General features: G+C 51.6%; 8 protein-coding genes across 8 annotated transcripts; 3 read left to right on the top strand and 5 right to left on the bottom strand.

The window, feature by feature from the left end:
* Positions 1-213: 213 nt before the first annotated feature.
* On the bottom strand, positions 214-1,617 carry PODANS_2_610 (uncharacterized protein; the record flags this gene model as incomplete). The annotated part of the gene is made up of 1 exon (XM_001910770.1): positions 214-1,617. The coding sequence occupies one exon, from the start codon at positions 1,615-1,617 to the stop codon at positions 214-216; it is 1,404 nt and encodes a 467-aa protein (XP_001910805.1).
* A 961-nt stretch (positions 1,618-2,578) lies between these two features.
* On the bottom strand, positions 2,579-3,616 carry PODANS_2_600 (uncharacterized protein; the record flags this gene model as incomplete). The annotated part of the gene is made up of 1 exon (XM_001910769.1): positions 2,579-3,616. The coding sequence occupies one exon, from the start codon at positions 3,614-3,616 to the stop codon at positions 2,579-2,581; it is 1,038 nt and encodes a 345-aa protein (XP_001910804.1).
* Positions 3,617-4,435: 819 nt separating this feature from the next.
* Positions 4,436-5,353, top strand: PODANS_2_590 (uncharacterized protein; the record flags this gene model as incomplete). Its single annotated transcript, XM_001910768.1, has 1 exon — positions 4,436-5,353. The coding sequence occupies one exon, from the start codon at positions 4,436-4,438 to the stop codon at positions 5,351-5,353; it is 918 nt and encodes a 305-aa protein (XP_001910803.1).
* A 535-nt stretch (positions 5,354-5,888) lies between these two features.
* On the bottom strand, positions 5,889-7,153 carry PODANS_2_580 (uncharacterized protein; the record flags this gene model as incomplete). Its single annotated transcript, XM_001910767.1, has 2 exons — positions 5,889-6,914; positions 6,968-7,153. The coding sequence occupies 2 exons, from the start codon at positions 7,151-7,153 to the stop codon at positions 5,889-5,891; spliced, it is 1,212 nt and encodes a 403-aa protein (XP_001910802.1).
* A 686-nt stretch (positions 7,154-7,839) lies between these two features.
* Positions 7,840-11,034, bottom strand: PODANS_2_570 (uncharacterized protein; the record flags this gene model as incomplete). The annotated part of the gene is made up of 1 exon (XM_001910766.1): positions 7,840-11,034. One exon carries the CDS (start codon positions 11,032-11,034, stop codon positions 7,840-7,842), a length of 3,195 nt encoding a protein of 1,064 aa, XP_001910801.1.
* A 763-nt stretch (positions 11,035-11,797) lies between these two features.
* Positions 11,798-12,414, top strand: PODANS_2_560 (uncharacterized protein; the record flags this gene model as incomplete). Its single annotated transcript, XM_001910765.1, has 3 exons — positions 11,798-11,959; positions 12,018-12,125; positions 12,178-12,414. The coding sequence occupies 3 exons, from the start codon at positions 11,798-11,800 to the stop codon at positions 12,412-12,414; spliced, it is 507 nt and encodes a 168-aa protein (XP_001910800.1).
* A 338-nt stretch (positions 12,415-12,752) lies between these two features.
* Positions 12,753-13,583, bottom strand: PODANS_2_550 (uncharacterized protein; the record flags this gene model as incomplete). Its single annotated transcript, XM_001910764.1, has 4 exons — positions 12,753-12,828; positions 12,894-12,995; positions 13,054-13,436; positions 13,497-13,583. The coding sequence occupies 4 exons, from the start codon at positions 13,581-13,583 to the stop codon at positions 12,753-12,755; spliced, it is 648 nt and encodes a 215-aa protein (XP_001910799.1).
* Positions 13,584-13,953: 370 nt separating this feature from the next.
* PODANS_2_540 (uncharacterized protein) lies at positions 13,954-16,464 on the top strand (the record flags this gene model as incomplete). The annotated part of the gene is made up of 2 exons (XM_001910763.1): positions 13,954-14,753; positions 14,808-16,464. 2 exons carry the CDS (start codon positions 13,954-13,956, stop codon positions 16,462-16,464), a joined length of 2,457 nt encoding a protein of 818 aa, XP_001910798.1.
* Between the last annotated feature and the right edge of the window lie 2,699 nt (positions 16,465-19,163).

Raw genomic sequence — 19,163 nt, 5'->3', positions numbered from 1 at the left:
TAAACATATTCTCCTAACCATATTCTCCTAAACATATTCCCCATATTAAAAGGTGCAAGTTGAAGATTATTACACCTTCCTGAGTTGCAATACCGGTTATTCTGTCCACTTCATCATTGGTATCATAGGTATTGGCTCTCAAACAAAGAACCCATCGCTCAACTCCTCGCCACACAATAGAGAAAGATCCTGCTCAAAAGATAACCATTGCGATCAATCAATAACAACCCTATCCAAAATCTTATGCACCAACACCGCCCTCCCCTTCCCCTCATCCAGCTCATCTGCCATTCTCCTCGCCCTCTCAATCAGCGTGTGCACCACCTTCTTCGTATAATCAAAGCTCCCCGTGCTCTGCATATACGAAACCGCATACCTCTTCACCTCCTCATTCGTAGTCTTTTGCCTCAAGATATTCAGCAGCTGGGAATTAGACGGATTGCTCCTGATGCTGTGGATGACCGGAAACGAAAACTTTCCTTCCGTCAGGTCCTCGCACATGCCCTTGTTGGCGGTGTACTCCTTGCTCCAGAGATTCTGGTAATCATCCGCGATCTGGAAGATCAACCCAATAACATTGACAAGGGGGATGCAATCCGTCAGGCTGCGGGATTCAGCTTGCATCAGCTTGATGCCCAGCCTGAATAACCCGCCCGTTTTGTTGCCCACCATCTCGAGGTACTCATCTTCGGTGGGGCAGGTGAGGGTGTCGCGCCAGTAGAGGTCCATTCCCTGGCCGCGGTGGAGGTTCAGGAGCTCTTCGGCAAAGATGTTGACTACTTTTGGGTTCTTGAGCTTCTGGAGCTCTTGGAGGGCAACAAAGTAGATGTAGTTGGACGAGTTGATTGTTTGGGGAATACCGTAGATGGTGTGCGCCACCGGGAGACCGCGGCGGAGGAGAGAGTTATCTTCTACGTCGTCGACCAGGAGGGAGGCTGTGTGAAGCATCGAAACCACCTTGGTGATGGTTTCTTTGGACTCTTTTGGCACTTCGAGAAAGGCGTCAAAGGCGTTGACGAGGGCGGATCTAAAGTCTTTGCCTGGGTGGCCGTTGAGGTAATCATATGGGGCTGTGAGGACCTTGTCCTTCTGCTCTGTCCATAGCCTCTTGGTGTTGAGGAAGAAATCCTCGGTTGCGAAACGGGAGGGGTCTGGCGGTTGTTGTTGAGCCATTGCGTTTGAGGGAAACGAGGAACTGGAAGTAACAGAAGGTTTGCGACTTTGATGGCGGGTATGGCCAGGTGTTGTCTGACTAGGGTTTGCAGCGGAGCCTGATAGCCAACTGCTCTCTAGGATGGTTTTAGAATTTGGTTTTGTTGAAGCTGGTGGGACTGTCGAGGCAGCGAAGTTTGACGATGTAGTCCGAGGAGGGATGACAGCAGATGACTGCAGGAAGGGTATCTGTGTAGGAGCCTGGGGATGAGGGGCAGCTGCGGGATTGTTGAACGAGGAGGGATGAAGAGGAGAGGAACTGTCCATCGTTGCCTGATGCTTGCGGCGCGGGCTTTTAAAAAGCAGCCTCCGCGTCCTCGAGGCTTCCAACGATCGGGATTTGGAAGGTACCGTGGTGGGGCGCGATCTCGGATCGTGGGCGGCACTCGATGTTGGTGACGACATGCGATCTGTGAGCTCCAGTGTAGCTCTGTTTAATCGCCAAGTTGACGGTTAGCTCCAGCTCTCCTGTTTACCCCACTATCAATGTCAGTACACAGCCATCAGCCCAGTTCCTGCAGACATGATGGCAAGGAACCCGTGCAAATCTGTAAATCACCAGAGGAGGTAAAACAGATGACATGATTCACTGCTGCAAATCGGGCCTTTCTCTCCACCATGTCTTGGGTGACAGCGACAGCACTATTGGGTTGTGAGGTGGGATAGATGATGGTGGGGTAAATTTGCATGTGCTCGTTGAAGATCCCGAATCATAGACAAGAAGAGAAAGAAATTGTCGGCAAGCTCACCGGGTAGAATTGAGACAAATTAGGAATTTAATTGGATTGAATAGACTTTCGTCGAAATGCCAAACGTACAGAGTCCGTGGGCTGCTGTCTCTGTGTCAACCCAAGCACTCCTCCAGGCGTTTTCGATGCGAAATAGCGGCTCCTCTGACAGGTATAGCTACACGCCGTAGGCTGTGCTTTGTGGTAATAAATATTTACCACTGCAACAAAGCCTTTGGAGGTAGGGAACAGACGGTTGGTTGGTTCTTTGGCCAAAGCTAAGCCACAGACATTGGTTGGTGAGATGTGGGAGCGGGAGACTTTGATGAGCTGAGCTGACCGTCAAAGCACTGAGAGTGAATGGAAGAGATCCAAGATTTCTGATCAAGGGATCGCTACTGAGCTTCTAGAGTATCTGTCAAAATAAAAAGAAATAGACATTGTGAAGGGGGGGCAAAAGCAGCAAGCCCAACAGAGGAAGCGGCATAAAAAAGGAGACAAACTCCCTCCCTTGCGGATCTGGTTTCAAAGTTGCATACTGTGGTGCAGGGGTAAGTTTTGCCTTCTTGTCAAGTACTCGCGCTAGTCAAGGTCCACCCTGACGATTGTATTCTACAAAATAATCACCATATCTATAGCTAGTATTTTGTATGCATACCATTCGCTGCAATTACTGCCTCACACCGACTGGGCATCGAATCCAACAGCGTTTGAAGGTAAGATTCCGGAAGCTCTTGCCAGGCCTCCTCCACGTACCTCTTCAACTTCGCGTACGACGGCTTCTCCTCAAGGCCGTATTTATCCTCAATATAATCCTTCATCCAATTCCAACAGGATTCAATAGGGTTTAAATCTGGGGAAAAAGGAGGCCAATCAACTACTCTAATCTTCCTATTCTCAAGATCCTTCTTCGTACCGGCCGCTCGATGGCCAGGTGCGCCGTCCTGCATAAAAGAAAGCTGTAAATGGTGTTGCTCGAAGGTATCGTTAATAAATTTGTGGACGTTAGGAAGGATATTCTTTCGGTAAGAATACTTATTGATCGATCCCCATTCCTTTTCCCAGAAGATACCAGGGCCTTTAGTTGAGCCGTAAAAGCAGCCCCAGAACATCCACCCTCCTTTTCTCTGGTGCTTTTCAACGATACAAGTAGGGTCCCATTCCTCGTCGATTCGGCGTGTAACATACTGCTTACGGTGAGGACCACCAACTACCCAGGTTTCGTCACTCCAAAGGATTGTACGCCATTGTTCGAGAGTCCAGTCTTTATGTTCTATAGCCCAGGCCAGTCGCTTTTGCTGGTTGGCTTCTGAAATAGGAGGCTTCTTCCGAGCAACTCGACGGCGAAATCCGTGGCGGTAAAGGGCGTTGCGAATCGTAATCCAGTTAAGAAGGGAGTTGAAAAGGGCAATAGAAAGCTCCAGGAAGCTCATCCGACGGTGTGCCTTTGATTCACACACATACCGAATAAGCTCGAGCTCTTGATCGGCCGTAATAACGCGTGGTCGGCCAGATCGTGGGGCGACCTCGGCCGCCGGGGCTCGTATCGCATGGCGGATTTGGTATTTCGTATAACCAGTGGTTTCTTGAATTCGGGGTTGGCTAAGGTGGCCGTCGAAATAAAGGGTACGAATTCGTTGACGCTCTTCAGTAGTAAGGTGGCGATTGGGAGCCATTGTGGTGCTGGCTGGCTGGCTAAGTGGTGTTGAAAGGTGGAAAATACTGGTCTGGAGGAAATTGCGGTAGAATTTTGGCCGAAGTTGGCCTAGCCAAAAAAACAAGGCCCTGGGCGGTACTTGACAAGGGGGCAAAACTTTTGTACGTAACCACAGTACCATCCCTTTTCCATGCGTCCTTGGACTCTTGTGCCATGCCCTGGACTTGAATGCTTTGGGTCTGGTTCTGGAAGTCTGATGCAGTGTTGGATGGAATGTTGCTCAAGAGGTTCCACAAGCATTGAAACAAAACGCACGGCCCCGCTTCCCCAGTTTGAGGTTGAGTGATCCCTGTTCGGCAGGTGGGCAGCTAGGTCCTTATCTTATCAGCCGGTTGCTGTGGCACCCAATGCTTGATTGTTCGACAGTGGACTCGATATCCCGCCAGTTTGGACCAAGCTCAAGTCCAACCGGCGCGACAGAGCATCTCGAGTCAGTCTGGCACTCTTTTGCGTCCGAAGACTCTCTGCGTACCGTCCTCTCTCCCTTTCCCGTCGATACCCGCTTGCGTTCTTACTTCGACTGTATACAACCGGCCCGTAACCATCACCGCGCCCACTTATACCGCCTGTCGCGATACTGCGTCCAACCTCTAGGAAAACCAACCATCCGAGCAGTTCGTGCGCAAGCAATACAGATTCAGGAGTGTAGCTCGCCAACCGTGGCACTTCTCTTATACTATCGACTATACGTGGCGAATGCGCATTGTGAAATCTCAATACTCGAGGCAACAAATCGACGAAGCACGCGAGCGCAACAGTCCAGGATTAGCAGTACAAGATGGAATCATTACTCTCTCTCGCTTTCGATAACCTCTCGTCCTTCGATGGTTCCAAAATCAAAAAGGGGCTAAGGCAGGTCGAAGGCCTTCTTGCTCAGATCTGCCTTGCCGGCCAAGGTAGCCCCAAGAAACAAGGAGAAAACCAACAACAACCACCGCGCCGAATGCTCGCAGACCTCTCCCCTGATCCAGCTTTTCGAGAATTCTTCAAGCTCCAGGAGGGATTCGAATGGAACGTTGCGCAGCGTCTTCTCACCACACTCGACTGGCTCGTTGTGCGAGGAGGAGATGGATCGTACGACATGTTGATAGTCAACGCGCTTGATCTCATCCAGGGCGTCTTGCTTTTGCACCCGCCAAGCAGGGTGCTTTTTCAGCGCAGCGTACATATGAACGTAAGATACGCCCGCCATTCTAGCTTCCCCGCCAGTTCTAACATGTATCCTCATCTTCAGCTTCTCCTCGATCTTCTCGAACCCATCAACTCCCCTGCCATCCAATGCGCCACAATAATCACCCTTGTCGTTGCCCTTCTCGACATGCCCCAAAATATTCGAGTATTCGAAGCCCTTGACGGTCTACTTACCGTAACCTCCCTGTTCAAGTCCCGTGAGACCGGCAGAGAGGTCAAGTTCCGCCTCACGGAATTCTTGTACTTTTACCTGACGCCAGAAACACCAAATATCCCCAAACCAGACAGAACGAGTGTGATTGCGGGGCCAGAGTTAATTCCAGGTAGCCCAGGAAAGTCCAAACTGCTTGCTAGCGGTGGCAGGCAAAGGTCAAAGAGTGAAAGTGGGAACACGCTGAGTGTGGATGCCAAGAAGCAGCACCTTGACCGGTATCTACCAGGGGTAGTGGACGAGTTGTTGAAAGATCTGGATACGTATAAACCTTTTGGGGGTATTCTGAGCTGAGCGGAGGTGTTGTTCTTGTTCTCTCCATTTTTTTCTGTTTTGTTAGGAGAGCATTATGGCTGTTGTGGGTGTTTGCATGTTTTTTCCTTGTCTGAGTTTGCTTCTCTTATTTCGCTAGGTCGATGCCGGAATTCATTTCCTGCGCAGTCCTAGCTCACAGTTACTTACCACTGCACGCATTTGAAGAGCGGAAAAGACTGTGGATTACAACCTGTCAAGGGGTCGAAAGGCAGAAAGATTTTTTCAGGGGTAATAGAAAGAGGCGTGGAGTCCAGGAGTTTTAGATACCATTATATACCAAAGCATGGCCTACGGCAGATATGTGCCAGGCTTCCTAATTTACACAATATCTGTGTTGCGGCAGATGGAATCAGTCAGCCTTTACATATAAAGACAATATTTGGAGCCCACAAAGACCTGGGTCTTGATCATCATTAAAACATACGTATATCAGATTCCTCCCCCACCAACCAGCCATTATATCATCGCTATCCGCTGGAACTCCAAACCAACACAAAGTCTTGACTATCAAGAACTAAACCGCGACTCCTCCCGGGACAATCGTCCAAAGCGAAACCCCCCAATACCACCCCGCCACTGCCATCGCCCCAAAGCTCATCCCAAACGCCATCAAAAAGTTCACATCGTTATTATCAAGCAAGTCCCACCCAGTAACCACCGCCCGAGAAGGCCTCTCATCCCCAAAACTCGACTTCCGCTGCTTATTCTTCGGGTCATACCTCTTCTTCAAATCCACAACATGATCCCCCTCCTCCACGGCAGAAGACCCCGCAGTCTCCTCAACCGCATCCTTCCCCTCGCCACGAAGAAGCTTAGCCTTGATCTCCGCTCCCGCATCCTCCTCCTGCCCAGGTTTGTGATGATGACCAGAGATAACAACCGGACTAGCAACCAACACCCTCTCCCCTCCCTCCCCCTCGACAATCTTCCCGCTCCTAACATCTTTGACGCTCCTCTGGAACAGGCCTCCAAGAACAGAATCCATCACACTGCCCAGCAAACCCGAGACCGTCAACCCTAAAATGAGAGCTTGCCGTTCCTTGACATCCCAGGGCTGCCCTCCACCGGGTAAGGTCTTTGAATCGGCGGTGCAAAACGGCAGGAACAAGACAGAGGTGGTGACGATGATTATACTTCCCAACAACCCCGCTCCCAACCCTACAAGGGTGACACCCCCGTTTGTGCCCCGGGGCACTTTTTTCAGATTCCAGCTTGTGATCAGCCTTGGAGAGGACTTTGACAGGATCCCGAGTTCGGAGGAGAACGTGTCGGCTGCCACGCAGGCGTAGTTTGCGATTATGCCGATGACTAGGAGGTCGCCTTTCCATGAGAAGCAGAGGGTGCCGTTGTCCGGGGAGGAGGGGTTGGACAAAAGGGCTTGTTTCCTTGCGTGGAGTTGATACGCGTGAAGGAGGGTGAGGATGGTAGCGGTTAAAGAGTTGGCGAAGACCTGGACGTGGGTACGGGGCCCTTCGCCGCCGCCCGAGGGGGAGGAGCCGGTTGCTTTGAGGGTGAGGGTTGCTTTGATGTTTTCTTTTACCTGTGAGGAAGATCAGTGATGAGGTAGGGAGATGGGGAGGGTGTGAGACATACGTGAGTGGCTCTTGTTCCTGCCAGGAAGAAGACGACTAGCAGAACGAAGGGGAGGTTCCAGGGGTGGACTGCGTGAGCGATGGCGGTGAGGGCTGCGGCGAAGATACCTAACGGAGTGAGGCTGTTCTTGCTGTAGGCGCGGTAGACCAGCGCCAGAGTCGCTGGCGCGGCGATGATGAATTTCATGATGTTGGAATTTCACTCTGTAGCGCTGTTTGTATGTGGTGCTGTAGGCTTGTGATGCCGTAAGCCAAGATCGCTGCGAATGCCAGATGCGAGCGGCTAAGGAGCAATTTAGAACATTGTCTTCCACCGTTGGATTTGAGCGAGTGAGAAGTCCGATGATATTGTGTGAGATTTCGTTTTATGAGATTCAAAAAAAAACATGGAACCAGTGTCATCAGACGTGTGAGTGAGACTGCCAGGTGATCATCGACAAGAGCAGGTAGTCGTAGATGTGATCGAAATGCATGCTTACATAAGGCCAGGTTGCCATTATGGGCAGCTCGGTTACAGACGCCGACGCTTGGGCCACATGTCTTGGACCTAGCTAGATTTGTACTTCACATCAAAACCACCCGTGCTTCCAAGTCAAACTCAATTGTAATCAAAACCTCCGATAAATGTGTATTAAAAGAACTACTTTCATAAGCAAAACACAAAAGATGGCACAAGCCCATACCAACAGGTGTGTTATTTCTCATCCCATAACTCTCAGGGTGGTATCAGAACCAGTAATCATTCCGTCCAGCCCGCCACCAATCATCTGACATTAATTATAACCGATAATCCTATCCCGGCATCTCAAACATCAACAAGCATTTCACCACATTACTCGTACACTTGGTTCCTGACAAGTACATATGACTTCCTCAGTGCGTGACAGTCCTCACAGCCTGTAGCACAACTCCAAACATTAATCCCCTTGCCACTTCCTCGATCTGTAAGCAGTCAAACAACCGTCCCAGTGCCTCGCTCGTCGCCGCCTGTCCCATAACTCCCATCAAGGCAGCCGGTACCCCACTCTCGATCAGCAACTTCCTTGCCTTGACCCTCAAGGCTTCCTTTTCCTCGGCAGTCATCTCTGCTGGCCACTCCTTCTTCTCCTCTTCAGTAGGCATTACATTCTGCCTCAACTTCTTCAAATGGGCGGCGATTCCGGCGTCAGACGTATTGGCGTCAAGGACAGACTGCTGAATCAAGGTCTGGATTGACAACAGCGAGGGATTGCCGGGGCGGAGAAGAAATGACTTGGCAGCCGCGAGGAGTGTTCTCCGAATGTTCCAGGCCGAGGAGAGGGTGTACATTTCGTTGATGACGGCAAACATGAGCTCCACTGCTACCCTAGTCTCTTGCTCAGAGAGCTTTGTGTGCTGCTTCCCTGTCAATGGCGGGCCGTTAATCCGCTGACTGCTGAGGGTGGGCATCGTCAGCGAGCGGGAATGGTGAGTAAGATGCTCTGATAAGCGCCCTTGAGGGCTAATGGGGGATTCGTAGTCGTCCGTGATCATGTCGGGTGGGGGAGGAAGACGGAACCCATCGAAACTGAGAATAGAAGGTGAACGTGCAGGCGCTCGGCTAGAAGTTCTGCTTTGCTCTCTGCTGTTTCTGGCCGACGCTCTTGATGGACGCAAGCTGGCTTCAGGTTCCGCATCACCTTGAGAGTTATAACTAGGACGACGATCCATAGCGGGAAGTTTGGGCGGCTGGGTGGCCACTACCGACGAGCGCTGGCTGTCTATGCTGTCACGAGTCTTGCTGGTCAACCGATTCAGCGACAGAGTACTGTCATTTCGAGAAAGGGTTGACATAGAAAGGCGACTGGCCGCTGTCACGTCCTGTAGGGCGGAAGGTGGTGGTGATGGGGCCGGCGCTGGCTTTTTCTGCGGTCCCAGTCCGATATTCCCCAACACTCCAGTCACGCCATCCATCACAGCTTTGGAGCCCTCCAAGGGTGCGCTCGCCAATACCCCCAACACGTTCTTGCCAATCTTTTCAAATGCCTGGAGGCCTGATTTTGGCTGGGGAAGATGCCCGTTGTCTCTCTCCATAAACTTTCTCAAGCCCTCGCTTTCAGCCAAACTCTGGTGCTGGCAAGCGTCTTTCAGATAGCGCTCTAGTTCGATCCTCAAGGAAGTGCGGGTGTGGTTTTTCCAGGGAGGGAGCACATTGTGCTGCTGTGAGAAGATGACAGCACCTGATATAGTCGCAATCCGCCTCAACACTTCATGGAGTACCTCAAAGTCGCTGTACTTTCTGATGATCATCCAGCCAGGATAGAGTGTGGTGGCAGGTTCGATCTGAACTAGATAATCCCAGACGGGTTTAGACTTGATCGGCTTGTCACCAGGCTCATCGAGAACAGTGATGTTAGCGTTGTGTACCGTCAATGGTGGTTTGGCAGCCTCTACTATAGAGTCAACCTCCGATCCCTCTCGAGCTGGGGGCACAAGCTGGTCGAAGCTTGTGAAGCCTGCTGTCGCTGCCACTGCTGATGGATTTTGCGATGCCGAAGGAGACGTTTGGCTCGAAGGTGTGGTGGCAGAAAGAGGTGTTACAGGCGTATTGATAACATCATTCTTGCTTGAAGAGCTATCGCTGCCGATGCTCTTTGACAGATCTTTTGACGTGGTATCAACCGGCTTAGGTTGGGATGCTGAATCCCCCTGGGTTTCCTGCCCATTCTGGGTTTCGTTTGTAGTCGTTGCTTCGTGGTGCTTCGGTTCGTTTTGAGACGACTCGGCCAAGAGCGTAGTCTCATCTGCAATCATCTGGTTCAGTCGTTTCATTTCTTCCATGGCCAGTTCCATCTCTTCCTCAGCTTTGCTGAGCTTCTTTTTGTGCGCCAAGGATTCTTTGCGCCTCGCCCGCTCATGATCAAAGGAATTCCTATTGCCCTTAGTGAGCCCGATGTTGCCCACGTTGCCGTCAATATCTGCAAACGCCACATCAGGACCAGTCTGCATTCCCACGTCGATAGCCTGATTGAGATCCGGCTCACCGGCCTCTAGAAGATAAACAATCCAGGAATTAATGAATTCAGGCTTTGAGAAAGACTGAAGTGTCATTTCCAAAACAACACCGGCCAGCATCTCCCTCAGAAACACTCTGGCCGGTTCACATTCGTACGAGGAACGCTCCAAAAAGTTGAGCAGGTCTTCTGAAATCATTCGGAACTTGTTTGCCTGCTGCTTTTGGTTCAACAGGCTGGCCAGATTAGAGTCTGGATGAGCAGCCAGGTAATTGTAGACAGCATCCGCCGCTGAGAGCTTAGAGTCGGCCGGCAACTCTGTAAAGGCATTGGATAGTTCGGAAAAGAACACAACCACGATAGAGGACGAGTTTGTCAGAACGTCAAGAAACGCGTCGGCCGGTCGCTTTCTCGCAAGGTGGTTGGATGCCGACGTTAAGAACGCTGTAAGCGTCTTCCGACAAGCCAGTGGGAAGAACTTGTCTGATGACACGATTGGCGAGTACCACCACTTTACATAGTTGTCGACAACAGCATCGACGAGTTCATTCATGGCCTCACGGGTTTCGGGCCTCAGATCCTCAAATCCGTGAATCAAGGCACAATCCTGAGCGTCGGCGCCCTCCTCCTTCTCTTGAATGACCTTGTTTTTGGTCTCTAGCAGTCGTGCGAGGACGTCAATGCCTCTTTCACCGCGGACGATTCGTGCCACATCAGGGTTCCGTTGCTCCCATTGGATGAAAGTAACTATCCCGCCGAATGCCCCTATTAACACGAGACCGAGTCTCCCCAGGACCAGGTATGTCGTGGCAGCCAGACCAACCGCTACACCACCTAGTGTTTCTGGCGTTGCTGTGGACAGAAAGCGAAACACTTTGGTCGAAACACTGTCGTCTGTGGGCGGCGCATTCGGAGGGCTCGGAACTGCGTCGTCAGCAGCAGCAGCAGCAGCAACGATCGCTGCAACGGTGCTCTCGTCAAGTGTCGGTTTCTCGGTCGCAGCGGTCGCAGCTATCGCGCTGGGTTCGAGATCTTTGCGATCTTCCATTGTGCAATCGGGAGTCGCGCCCGAGCTAGGCGCATCTTGTTGGCTCATATAGAATTGTTGAAGATTCGCTTCGACCGCGACGGGAGACACGGCTCACCGCAAGGGAGGATCGAACGATTTAAAGGTGGGAGAAGTGAGCGGGGGACGGCGCTTTGTCGCACCGTTGGGAAAGCAATCTGAATACAAAGCTTATAGAGGAAACCGAACAGGATTAAAACAGGTTAAGTTGAGCTTGAGGAAGGCATTAAAGATATGTAAATGGTATTTCGATCACTTCCCAATCTCCCCCGGATTTCTGTTGAAGGACGAAACAAGCCCCAAGCTTTCTATATTTTTAGTCAATCAGGGGCCTTTCCCAGCAATTCAACATTCCGGGTTTCCACTCCTGACGGCCAAGACCGCCTGACACCTCGAACGGTGCCCGCTCAAGAGTCCGTGCTGCATCTGCCAAGCGACCCTAATCTTGAGTGGGGCATCGATTAATATCACAGTCGAGGTACCTCTCACGTGAAAACGCGTCAAGACCACACAGCCCGAAAGGCACGTCACTATCAAGCCTTCGCGTTTGAGGCGTTGGGAAATTATTGGAAGCCTGGTTTTGTGAGAGATTTGATTTCACGAAGAGCTCACTGCTCAGCACTCCAGATACCTCTCTTCACTGCCCCGCAGTTCTTCTGGAAAAAAACTTATCTCACAACCCAACGCAAAATTGGAACTTGATCAATCATACCGCTTCACTTACTACTTGACCCATTCATTCCCTTGTCAGTTATTTATCTCCTGTCACACATCGCGTTACCAACTCGCAATCATGTCGTCGTACAAGAAGAGAGGTCGCGTTCAGATCGAGAGCGATGAGGAAGACATTCCCCAGAGAAAGGCGGCTCCCGCCAAGAAGCAGAAGCAGGAGCGTCCCAAGGCCACTCCAAGCGGCGGCAAAGGCACAGATGGAGAGGGCAACGCTTACTGGGAGGTCTGTACTAATATTCCTTCCAATATGGCCGTTTCATTTTGACTAACATGTCCAATAGCTTGGCAACAATCGTCGTGTCGGTGCTTCAAAGTTCAAGAATGCCACTCTGGTTAATCTTCGAGAGTACTACACCACACCGGATGGCGAGTTGAGGCCTGGTAAAAAGGTAGGCGTCACAAATTTGTTTTTGCCATGAGAGTCATCTGACATAATGATAGGGTATCTCGCTCTCTATTGACCAATACAAAGCCTTCCTCAAGGCCATCCCGCAATTGAACGAGGAATTGCGCTCGCAGGGGGTCGAGGTGGACGATGTTCCTGCTGGAGTTGGCGGCAGTAGCAGTAAACCTGCCACAAAGACCGAATCCAAGAAGGCCAAAAAGTCCAACATTGAAGTGACGAGCGAGGAGGAGGAAGACGATGAAGAGGATGAAGACGAGGAGGACAATGAGTAGAGACTCGGCATAGTCTTTGGTCCTATTGATGCACGGCTCTGCAGCAGTTGTGCTATTCTTTCAATGTATCTGCTTTCTGATATGCTTCTGGTGGGTAAACGGTGGGGTAAATGGTATGGGTCAACGGCCAATAATGATTTGTATTCTACTATTTTGCTTTGCTCTGTCGATAGGTTTATGGGCTGGTCATACGAGTCCTCCACAAATCCCAGTCTTTGTAATAATCGCTTGGACTCTTTCAACCATGAACATCAAAATGTGCATCAACTTCGAAGTAAAGCTGGGTATAAATTTGTATGCCAACCTATCGTACACAACTAACATCCTCCAGAGAATCATTATTTTTGCTCCTTGCTCTCTTCTTCGCGAAGCCTAGCTAGGAGCCTTTCGTGAAGAAATGGACTCAGCCCAAGACTGCGTTCATTTGATCAGCATCCACAATTACCAATGAGTGTAGTGATGGAAAACTGAAAACTCACATTCCCTGATTCGTCACAATTCGGTACGTCCCACTCGGCTGGTAGTTGCCAACAATTTTACCTTTCCCATTCACCTCCACACTTCCAAAGATGTCCTCTGGCCTGTTCTGGCATGTTAATTCCACGACATATCTGTCATGCCAACGAGAACGGAACCTACCAAGCTATCCTCCCAAAATCAGGAGGATTTCTCGCATCGCTCAGATGCACCCATCCACCAACTCCAGCTCCACCAGCACCGCCTTCGGCACTCGCACCACCGCCACCCCCAGCTCCCCTATCCTTTTTTCCTGGATTGTGAATGAAGGTAAATCCGCCAGGAGAGGCAAAAGCCTGAGCTTGAGCTTTCAAGCCGGGATCGTTGATGGCATGCTTGGTGAGGACCTCATCCAATACGGTGAGAAATTTAGGATTGTGCTGGAAGGACCTGGGGGTAGGTGGGATAGCGGTAGTGGTGCCAATGGCGAGTGAAGGTGTTGGTGGGTCTCTGGAGAGCAATGTGAGGAGATATGAAGAGGGTTGAGTTGGGTGAGGGAAGACTTTCTATGAGATTTGTTAGCTCTGCCCTACCTAATGAAAAAGATGGTGGGATTTCAGGCGTACGATATTGGAGTTGTTAGGGAGGGTTGAAATGCCCCGCACCACACGGGGGAGCTGTCTTGGGACCTGGAGACGTGTTGACAGTATCATGGTGGGCAATTGATCAGATCCCTAAAGCCTTGAAAGATAGTCTTTGAAAATGAAGCTCTCGAGCTTTGCAATGTGACAATGACGGCATTGTGCTGAAGCTTTCTCGAGCTCCGATTGCCGCCAGCAGCGTAACCCTGCTCATAGACCCCTGTTGCTATTGTGCCCCGCAAAACGCGCTGAGACGCGCGACCCTGGAGGGTCAATTAACGCGCTTCCTGTCCCTGTCCTCCGACCTGACTTTTGTTTCCAGTGGCCAGGCAGTATCTGGAGACCAGAGCACCACACCACCCGACCGAACTGCTGCAAATACCAGACACCTATTTTCCTGCGATAGTACGAGTATAGAAGACATACAAAACAGACCGACAAAATGATGATCGTCTCCAGTCCCTCAAAGTCCCTCAAAAAGAAACAAAGCCAAGAAAACACCAGCCCCGAAAAGCGCAAACGCCCAAAACCTCCTCCCGCCCCTTTCTTCGGTGCTCGGAAGAATGTTGCAGCAGCAGAAAACCCAATCCCGTCTTCCTCGCCTGCTTTCGCAACTCCCGCCCACCCTTTGCGACCCTTCCAACCACCAGCGCCCGCCAAAGCTGCAATCCTACCTATTATCCTGCCCCCGCCTACGCTCCGACCCCTTGCCTTTAGAACTTTTACCAAGAAACACAATTTGACTCTTACATCCTCCGCTCTACAAGAACTAGCCTCTTTTATCGGCCGACACTGCGGGTCAGGATGGCGAGAGGAAGGGCTAGCGGAGAAGGTGCTGGAAGAGGTAGCCAGGGGGTGGAAGAACAGGAATGGCGGGGTGATTGTTGACGGCGCAAGCCCAGAGCTGAAGGATATACTGAAGAATTTGGAGGGAAATATGAGCGGTGGGAGGATTATCACGGGAGGTAATGGTCAGAGAGGTGGCCTCAGCCGGCAGAATAGTTTGATGCTGGAAGCAAGTGACGAGGCAGACCACTCCAAGACCAGGTTGGGGCTGCGCCCTACGAGTTTGGCAAGAGAGGACAGCCAGGCTAGTTTTGGTATGTCGGGTATCGGGTTGGGCGGGGAAGATGATGAGCTTGATGAGGATGGAAGCAAAGACGCAAGGAGGTGGTTGAAGGTTGTGTCGGCTTTTGAGCAGCCGAGGTTTACGTATAACGTGGCCAAGAAGCACTTTGAAAGGTGAGTGACCCCCTTTCTACCCCCTATCTCAACATTAGGCCTAACATCATTCAGAATAACAACTCCTCCAAGCCTCCTCCCACCGCCCTCTCACAAAACTGACAGCTTCCGCAACCGTTACCACATCATCCACCAACGTCTGTTGAGGAATGAATCCTTCCAAACCTCTGCCGTCACCTCCTTTTCCCGCTCATCCTCTAACGCTTCTTTCCGCTCCCATAAAATCACCCCCATCGCCAACTTATTGGGTCGCCATGGCACCACTCACCTCCTGCTAGGCATGCTAATCGTCCTCCCCACCGGCGCCCTAGCCATATCCGACCTAACCGGAGCCATCACCCTTGACCTCTCTCACGCAGCAGCAATCCCCCATGACTCGGCCTGGTTCACACCAGGTATGATCGTCCTGGTAGACGGCATCTACGAAGAGGAAGAAGAATCCGTCGGCAAGGGACTGTCTGGCAGTTCGGGAGTAGGAGGCACGATAGGAGGCCGATTCCAAGGTTTCTTCATCGGACAGCCTCCCTGTGAGAAACGGCGCGCTACCTTGGGTGTTAGCGGGCTGGATGGCATGGCTGGGGACGAGGAGCATACCATTGGGGGTGGATTCGGATGGATTGATTTCCTCGGGGTAGGGAGTGAACGCGCCATTGGCAGCAAGATGAGAAAACTGGAACAGCGGCTGCTACGACAGCAACCCGCCGGCCAGCAACGATCACGGATCGTGATACTCGGTGAACTCAACCTTGACCAACCGAGGAGTTTGCAAGCCCTGAAAAAGGTGCTCAGTTTGTATGCCACCGACGGGGAAGGGGAGACACCGATGAGCTTTATCATTACCGGCAATTTCACCAGTTGCGGGGTGATGGCCAGCCATGGTGGGGGGGCTACGACGGGGACGGGAGGGGCGGGGAGTATAGAGTACAAGGAGTACTTTGACGCGCTGGCGTCGACGCTGGCGGATTTTCCCACCTTGTTGACCACGGCTACGTTTGTGTTTGTGCCTGGCGATAACGACGGGTGGGTTTCGGCTTTTGGGGGAGGGGCGGCGGTGCCGCTGCCGAGAAGGGGGGTTCCGGGGTTGTTCACCAGCCGGGTGAGGAGGACGTTTGCGGCGGCGAACCAAGAGGCGGGATTGACGGGGGAGAAGAAGGGGGGGGAGGCGGTGTGGACTAGTAATCCGAGTCGGTTGAGTTTGTTTGGGCCTGGTCGTGAGGTGGTGGTGTTTAGGGATGACATCTCGGCTAGGCTGAGGAGGGCGAATGTGAGGTTGAAGGGGAAGGAGGCGGAGGGGGATGGGGATGTGGAGATGGCTGGGGCAACGCAGGACAATGGGGATGCTATGGAGGTGGATGGGGATGAGCAGCAGCAGGAGCAACGACCGTCACCGGTGGCAGATCCGAATGCGGTGCCGTATGATGTGTTGGCGGCAAGAAAACTGGTCAAGACGATTCTGGATCAGGGCTATCTGGCTCCATTCCGACAGTCGATCAGGCCGGTTCATTGGGATTACACTTCTCCGCTGTATCTCTACCCGCTTCCGACCGCGGTGGTGCTGGTTGATACGACCGCTCCACCATTTTGCGTCACCTACGAGGGCTGTCATGTCATGAATCCGAGTAGCATTCTCGTGAGCGGGAAGAAGGGCGTGGCCAGGTGGATCGAGTATGAAGCTGGGAGGACCGGGAAAGTGAGGGAGTGCACATTCTAGTTTTTTCTTCCATTTTACCGAAAACACACCAAAGAGCCGAATGGGCTCTCGGTGATGAGTTAGATCATGAGTTGATAATTTTGCATGAAGCGACATGGGCCACAGCAAGGAGAAGAGGCTGTTGTTATCTACCTATGCCAGCTACGCAAAAGCACATAGTATTCAGTTCCGCGTCATTGTATGTATATGAGTGGTTGAAGACGGCATCATATGATGGTCAGCAAGACTGTCATGGTTTTACGACGTTATGGATGATTACCTATCTTCGACTCTGAGCAGGTAGTTGCGAGTAGGAAGTTGGCTGTGGTGTGGTTGAACATATGTGAAGCGCTTACGGATTCAGCCTCATCCGCGCCATGATGGTGTGGTCTTGTGGCTGTTGCAGCTGCCGGAGGAGGATGGTTACACGCACAATCCAGACTATTGGGTGCTACTGGCGGTAGCGCGCCATCTTTTAGGAGGAGGGGGACGTCGTTTTTACATGTGGGTAAGTGTGTTAGTTGGCGGCGTAGTTCAGAGACAACTTTGCTTTGAGGTTTTGTCGCGAAAAAGGAGTCAAGATGTCAATATCTCATCAAGGATTCTTGGGCTGCTTGTCAGCTTCTGTTGTTATACTTCACACAAGTTCAATAGTTTAACTGCAGGCGAGATGGAGTTGTCAGAGCTGCATAAATTCTTTTTCTTGTGTTCAGTTCCTAGAGAGTAGTATTGCTGTTGGTACTGTGTTTGTTCATGAAGTTACACAAACGTTGTTGTCCCTGAATATTAGATCCTGCTCTATACTTGGAGGATCTATGAGGAAATTTAAGAGAGCTCATATTCAGTGATAGTCTCCTTGGCGTGTGTGACGTTCTTGTTTGGGATAATCATGACTTTGCTTTTCCATCATGAGCAATGCTTGGCTATGTGATAAGGTAGACTGCTGTGGAGCGTCCTATGCCAAGTGGTATGGGCATGTAATAACGGGCAGCTACGGCTCTATGATGTTCATGTGGTGTAAATATATTGGTGAGCAATCTTGCAGATGCCTTCAGCCGTTCAATAATTGTTGTTTACAGCGTTCCGGGAACTCGGAAAGTGCCGGGGATAACCCTTGAGCAGGGAAGGTGACTGAGCTCTTGTGTGACAAGGAGCATGTGCTCCGAGTACGTCTGGTCCATGTGAAGCGTATTCTAACCACGAAAACGAGCAGAAGACTGTGTTGTGAGGTATACCTACCTACCTATTTGACACTAAGGGATATGATAGTTGAACATGATGGAGCGACGGGACATATTGTGAGAGTGTTGCCTGTGAAATGTGAAGTTAGCACCTTGCAGGGGCAGGTCTCGAGCTTTTCCATTCAGCATCGTGTGTTACCCACCAATATGTTGCCGGTTCTTGGCAGGCTTTCTGCCGGATCCTCGTTCGTCATCCACACCGTCTTTAGGACTCGGAAGGTTCCCCTCGGGTAATTGGTGAGATATTTCATCCGAGGATGAGCTTGTAGACCGAGCACGCCTTTAATTCCCCTAGGGCTGGCCGTATCAAGGATGGGTATGACCAAGGATCCAATTCTCGTTCCGATAATGAGAAGGTCATGAGACGGAGAGACGCATCCTTTCATCCCACTTGAAACACGGGCAACTCGTCGCTTGCAAATCCCATTCTCGTACTCAAAGTTCACAAATTGAGTGCCTCTCGTATTTCAACATGCGGGTATGTCCTGCTGGCAGCGGCTATTACTCAGTCAGTGCACACCCGGGGTGGTGAAGGATCTACTTTGCTTCCACTTGATGTTATCCAGCCTTCGATTGTTCCAGATAGGACATATCCTACCCAAAAGTGCGACCATGAACGTAACTGGGCGAGTTGAGGTCGACGAAAATGCGGTGCACTGCTTGGCTGCTGCAGCCAGCTGCGAGGCCTATCTGACAGAACTGACAGAATCACCGAGCTCGGCCGGGAAGTGGCCCACGTATCTCACGTATCCCAGACACATCTCAGCCCAAGACCGAGCTCTCGCAGAAAAGGAGCATACAACAAAGTCAGCAACACACCCTCATCACCACCCATAAACCCTGGGCAGGATGGAGGACGCCCCAAAACGCCATCATCGGGAAATAAGAAAGACCCCATCATGCCATTGGCGACCGGCGCGCACCACTGCGAGCAGAACTGGCTGCCACAGGCAGTTGCCCAAGCCACAGTTCAGGAGAGAAAGAAGCCCCGAGAAAAAGAAGACCAAAGCGACTTGGAAGCCGTGAGGGAAACCAGGAAATGAAGGATTGCAAATTATGGGCTCGGGACCGGCGGTAACAAAGCTTCGGCGATCTCGGGGCATCCAAAGACTGGAAGCTGAGCACCTAAGGCCGGCTCTCTTGGTGGCTCCATCTCGCAGCACGCACTTAAGACCGAAGACCACCATCCTGTCGGCTCGAGGGCCGACGCCGTTGGAGCGGTCAAGGAGGGTTGCCAAGGCAGCCAGACAAGCCGGGACGGGAGGGTTGGGGTACGCAGGGAGCAAACCAGAGCTGCTGCTCGAGCCAAGATGTAAGTGGAAAAGAAAACATCCCATCTGCAGATCACCAGCGCCTCGCGCTATTTCCGGCAATCAACGCCCCGCTGGACCCTGCTAAAAGCCCCTGGTCCTAGCGGTAGCGGGCTCCACCAAGCCCCACTCCCCACGCGCTTCTTTCAACTTCCTCTGCCAAGACGGC

Source organism: Podospora anserina, chromosome 2 (assembly GCF_000226545.1).
Source record: "Podospora anserina S mat+ genomic DNA chromosome 2, supercontig 2".
In the NCBI taxonomy this organism is placed as follows: domain Eukaryota; kingdom Fungi; phylum Ascomycota; class Sordariomycetes; order Sordariales; family Podosporaceae; genus Podospora; species Podospora anserina.
Note: the sequence above shows the minus strand (reverse complement) of the source record. Positions and strands in the feature narration are given on the sequence as shown.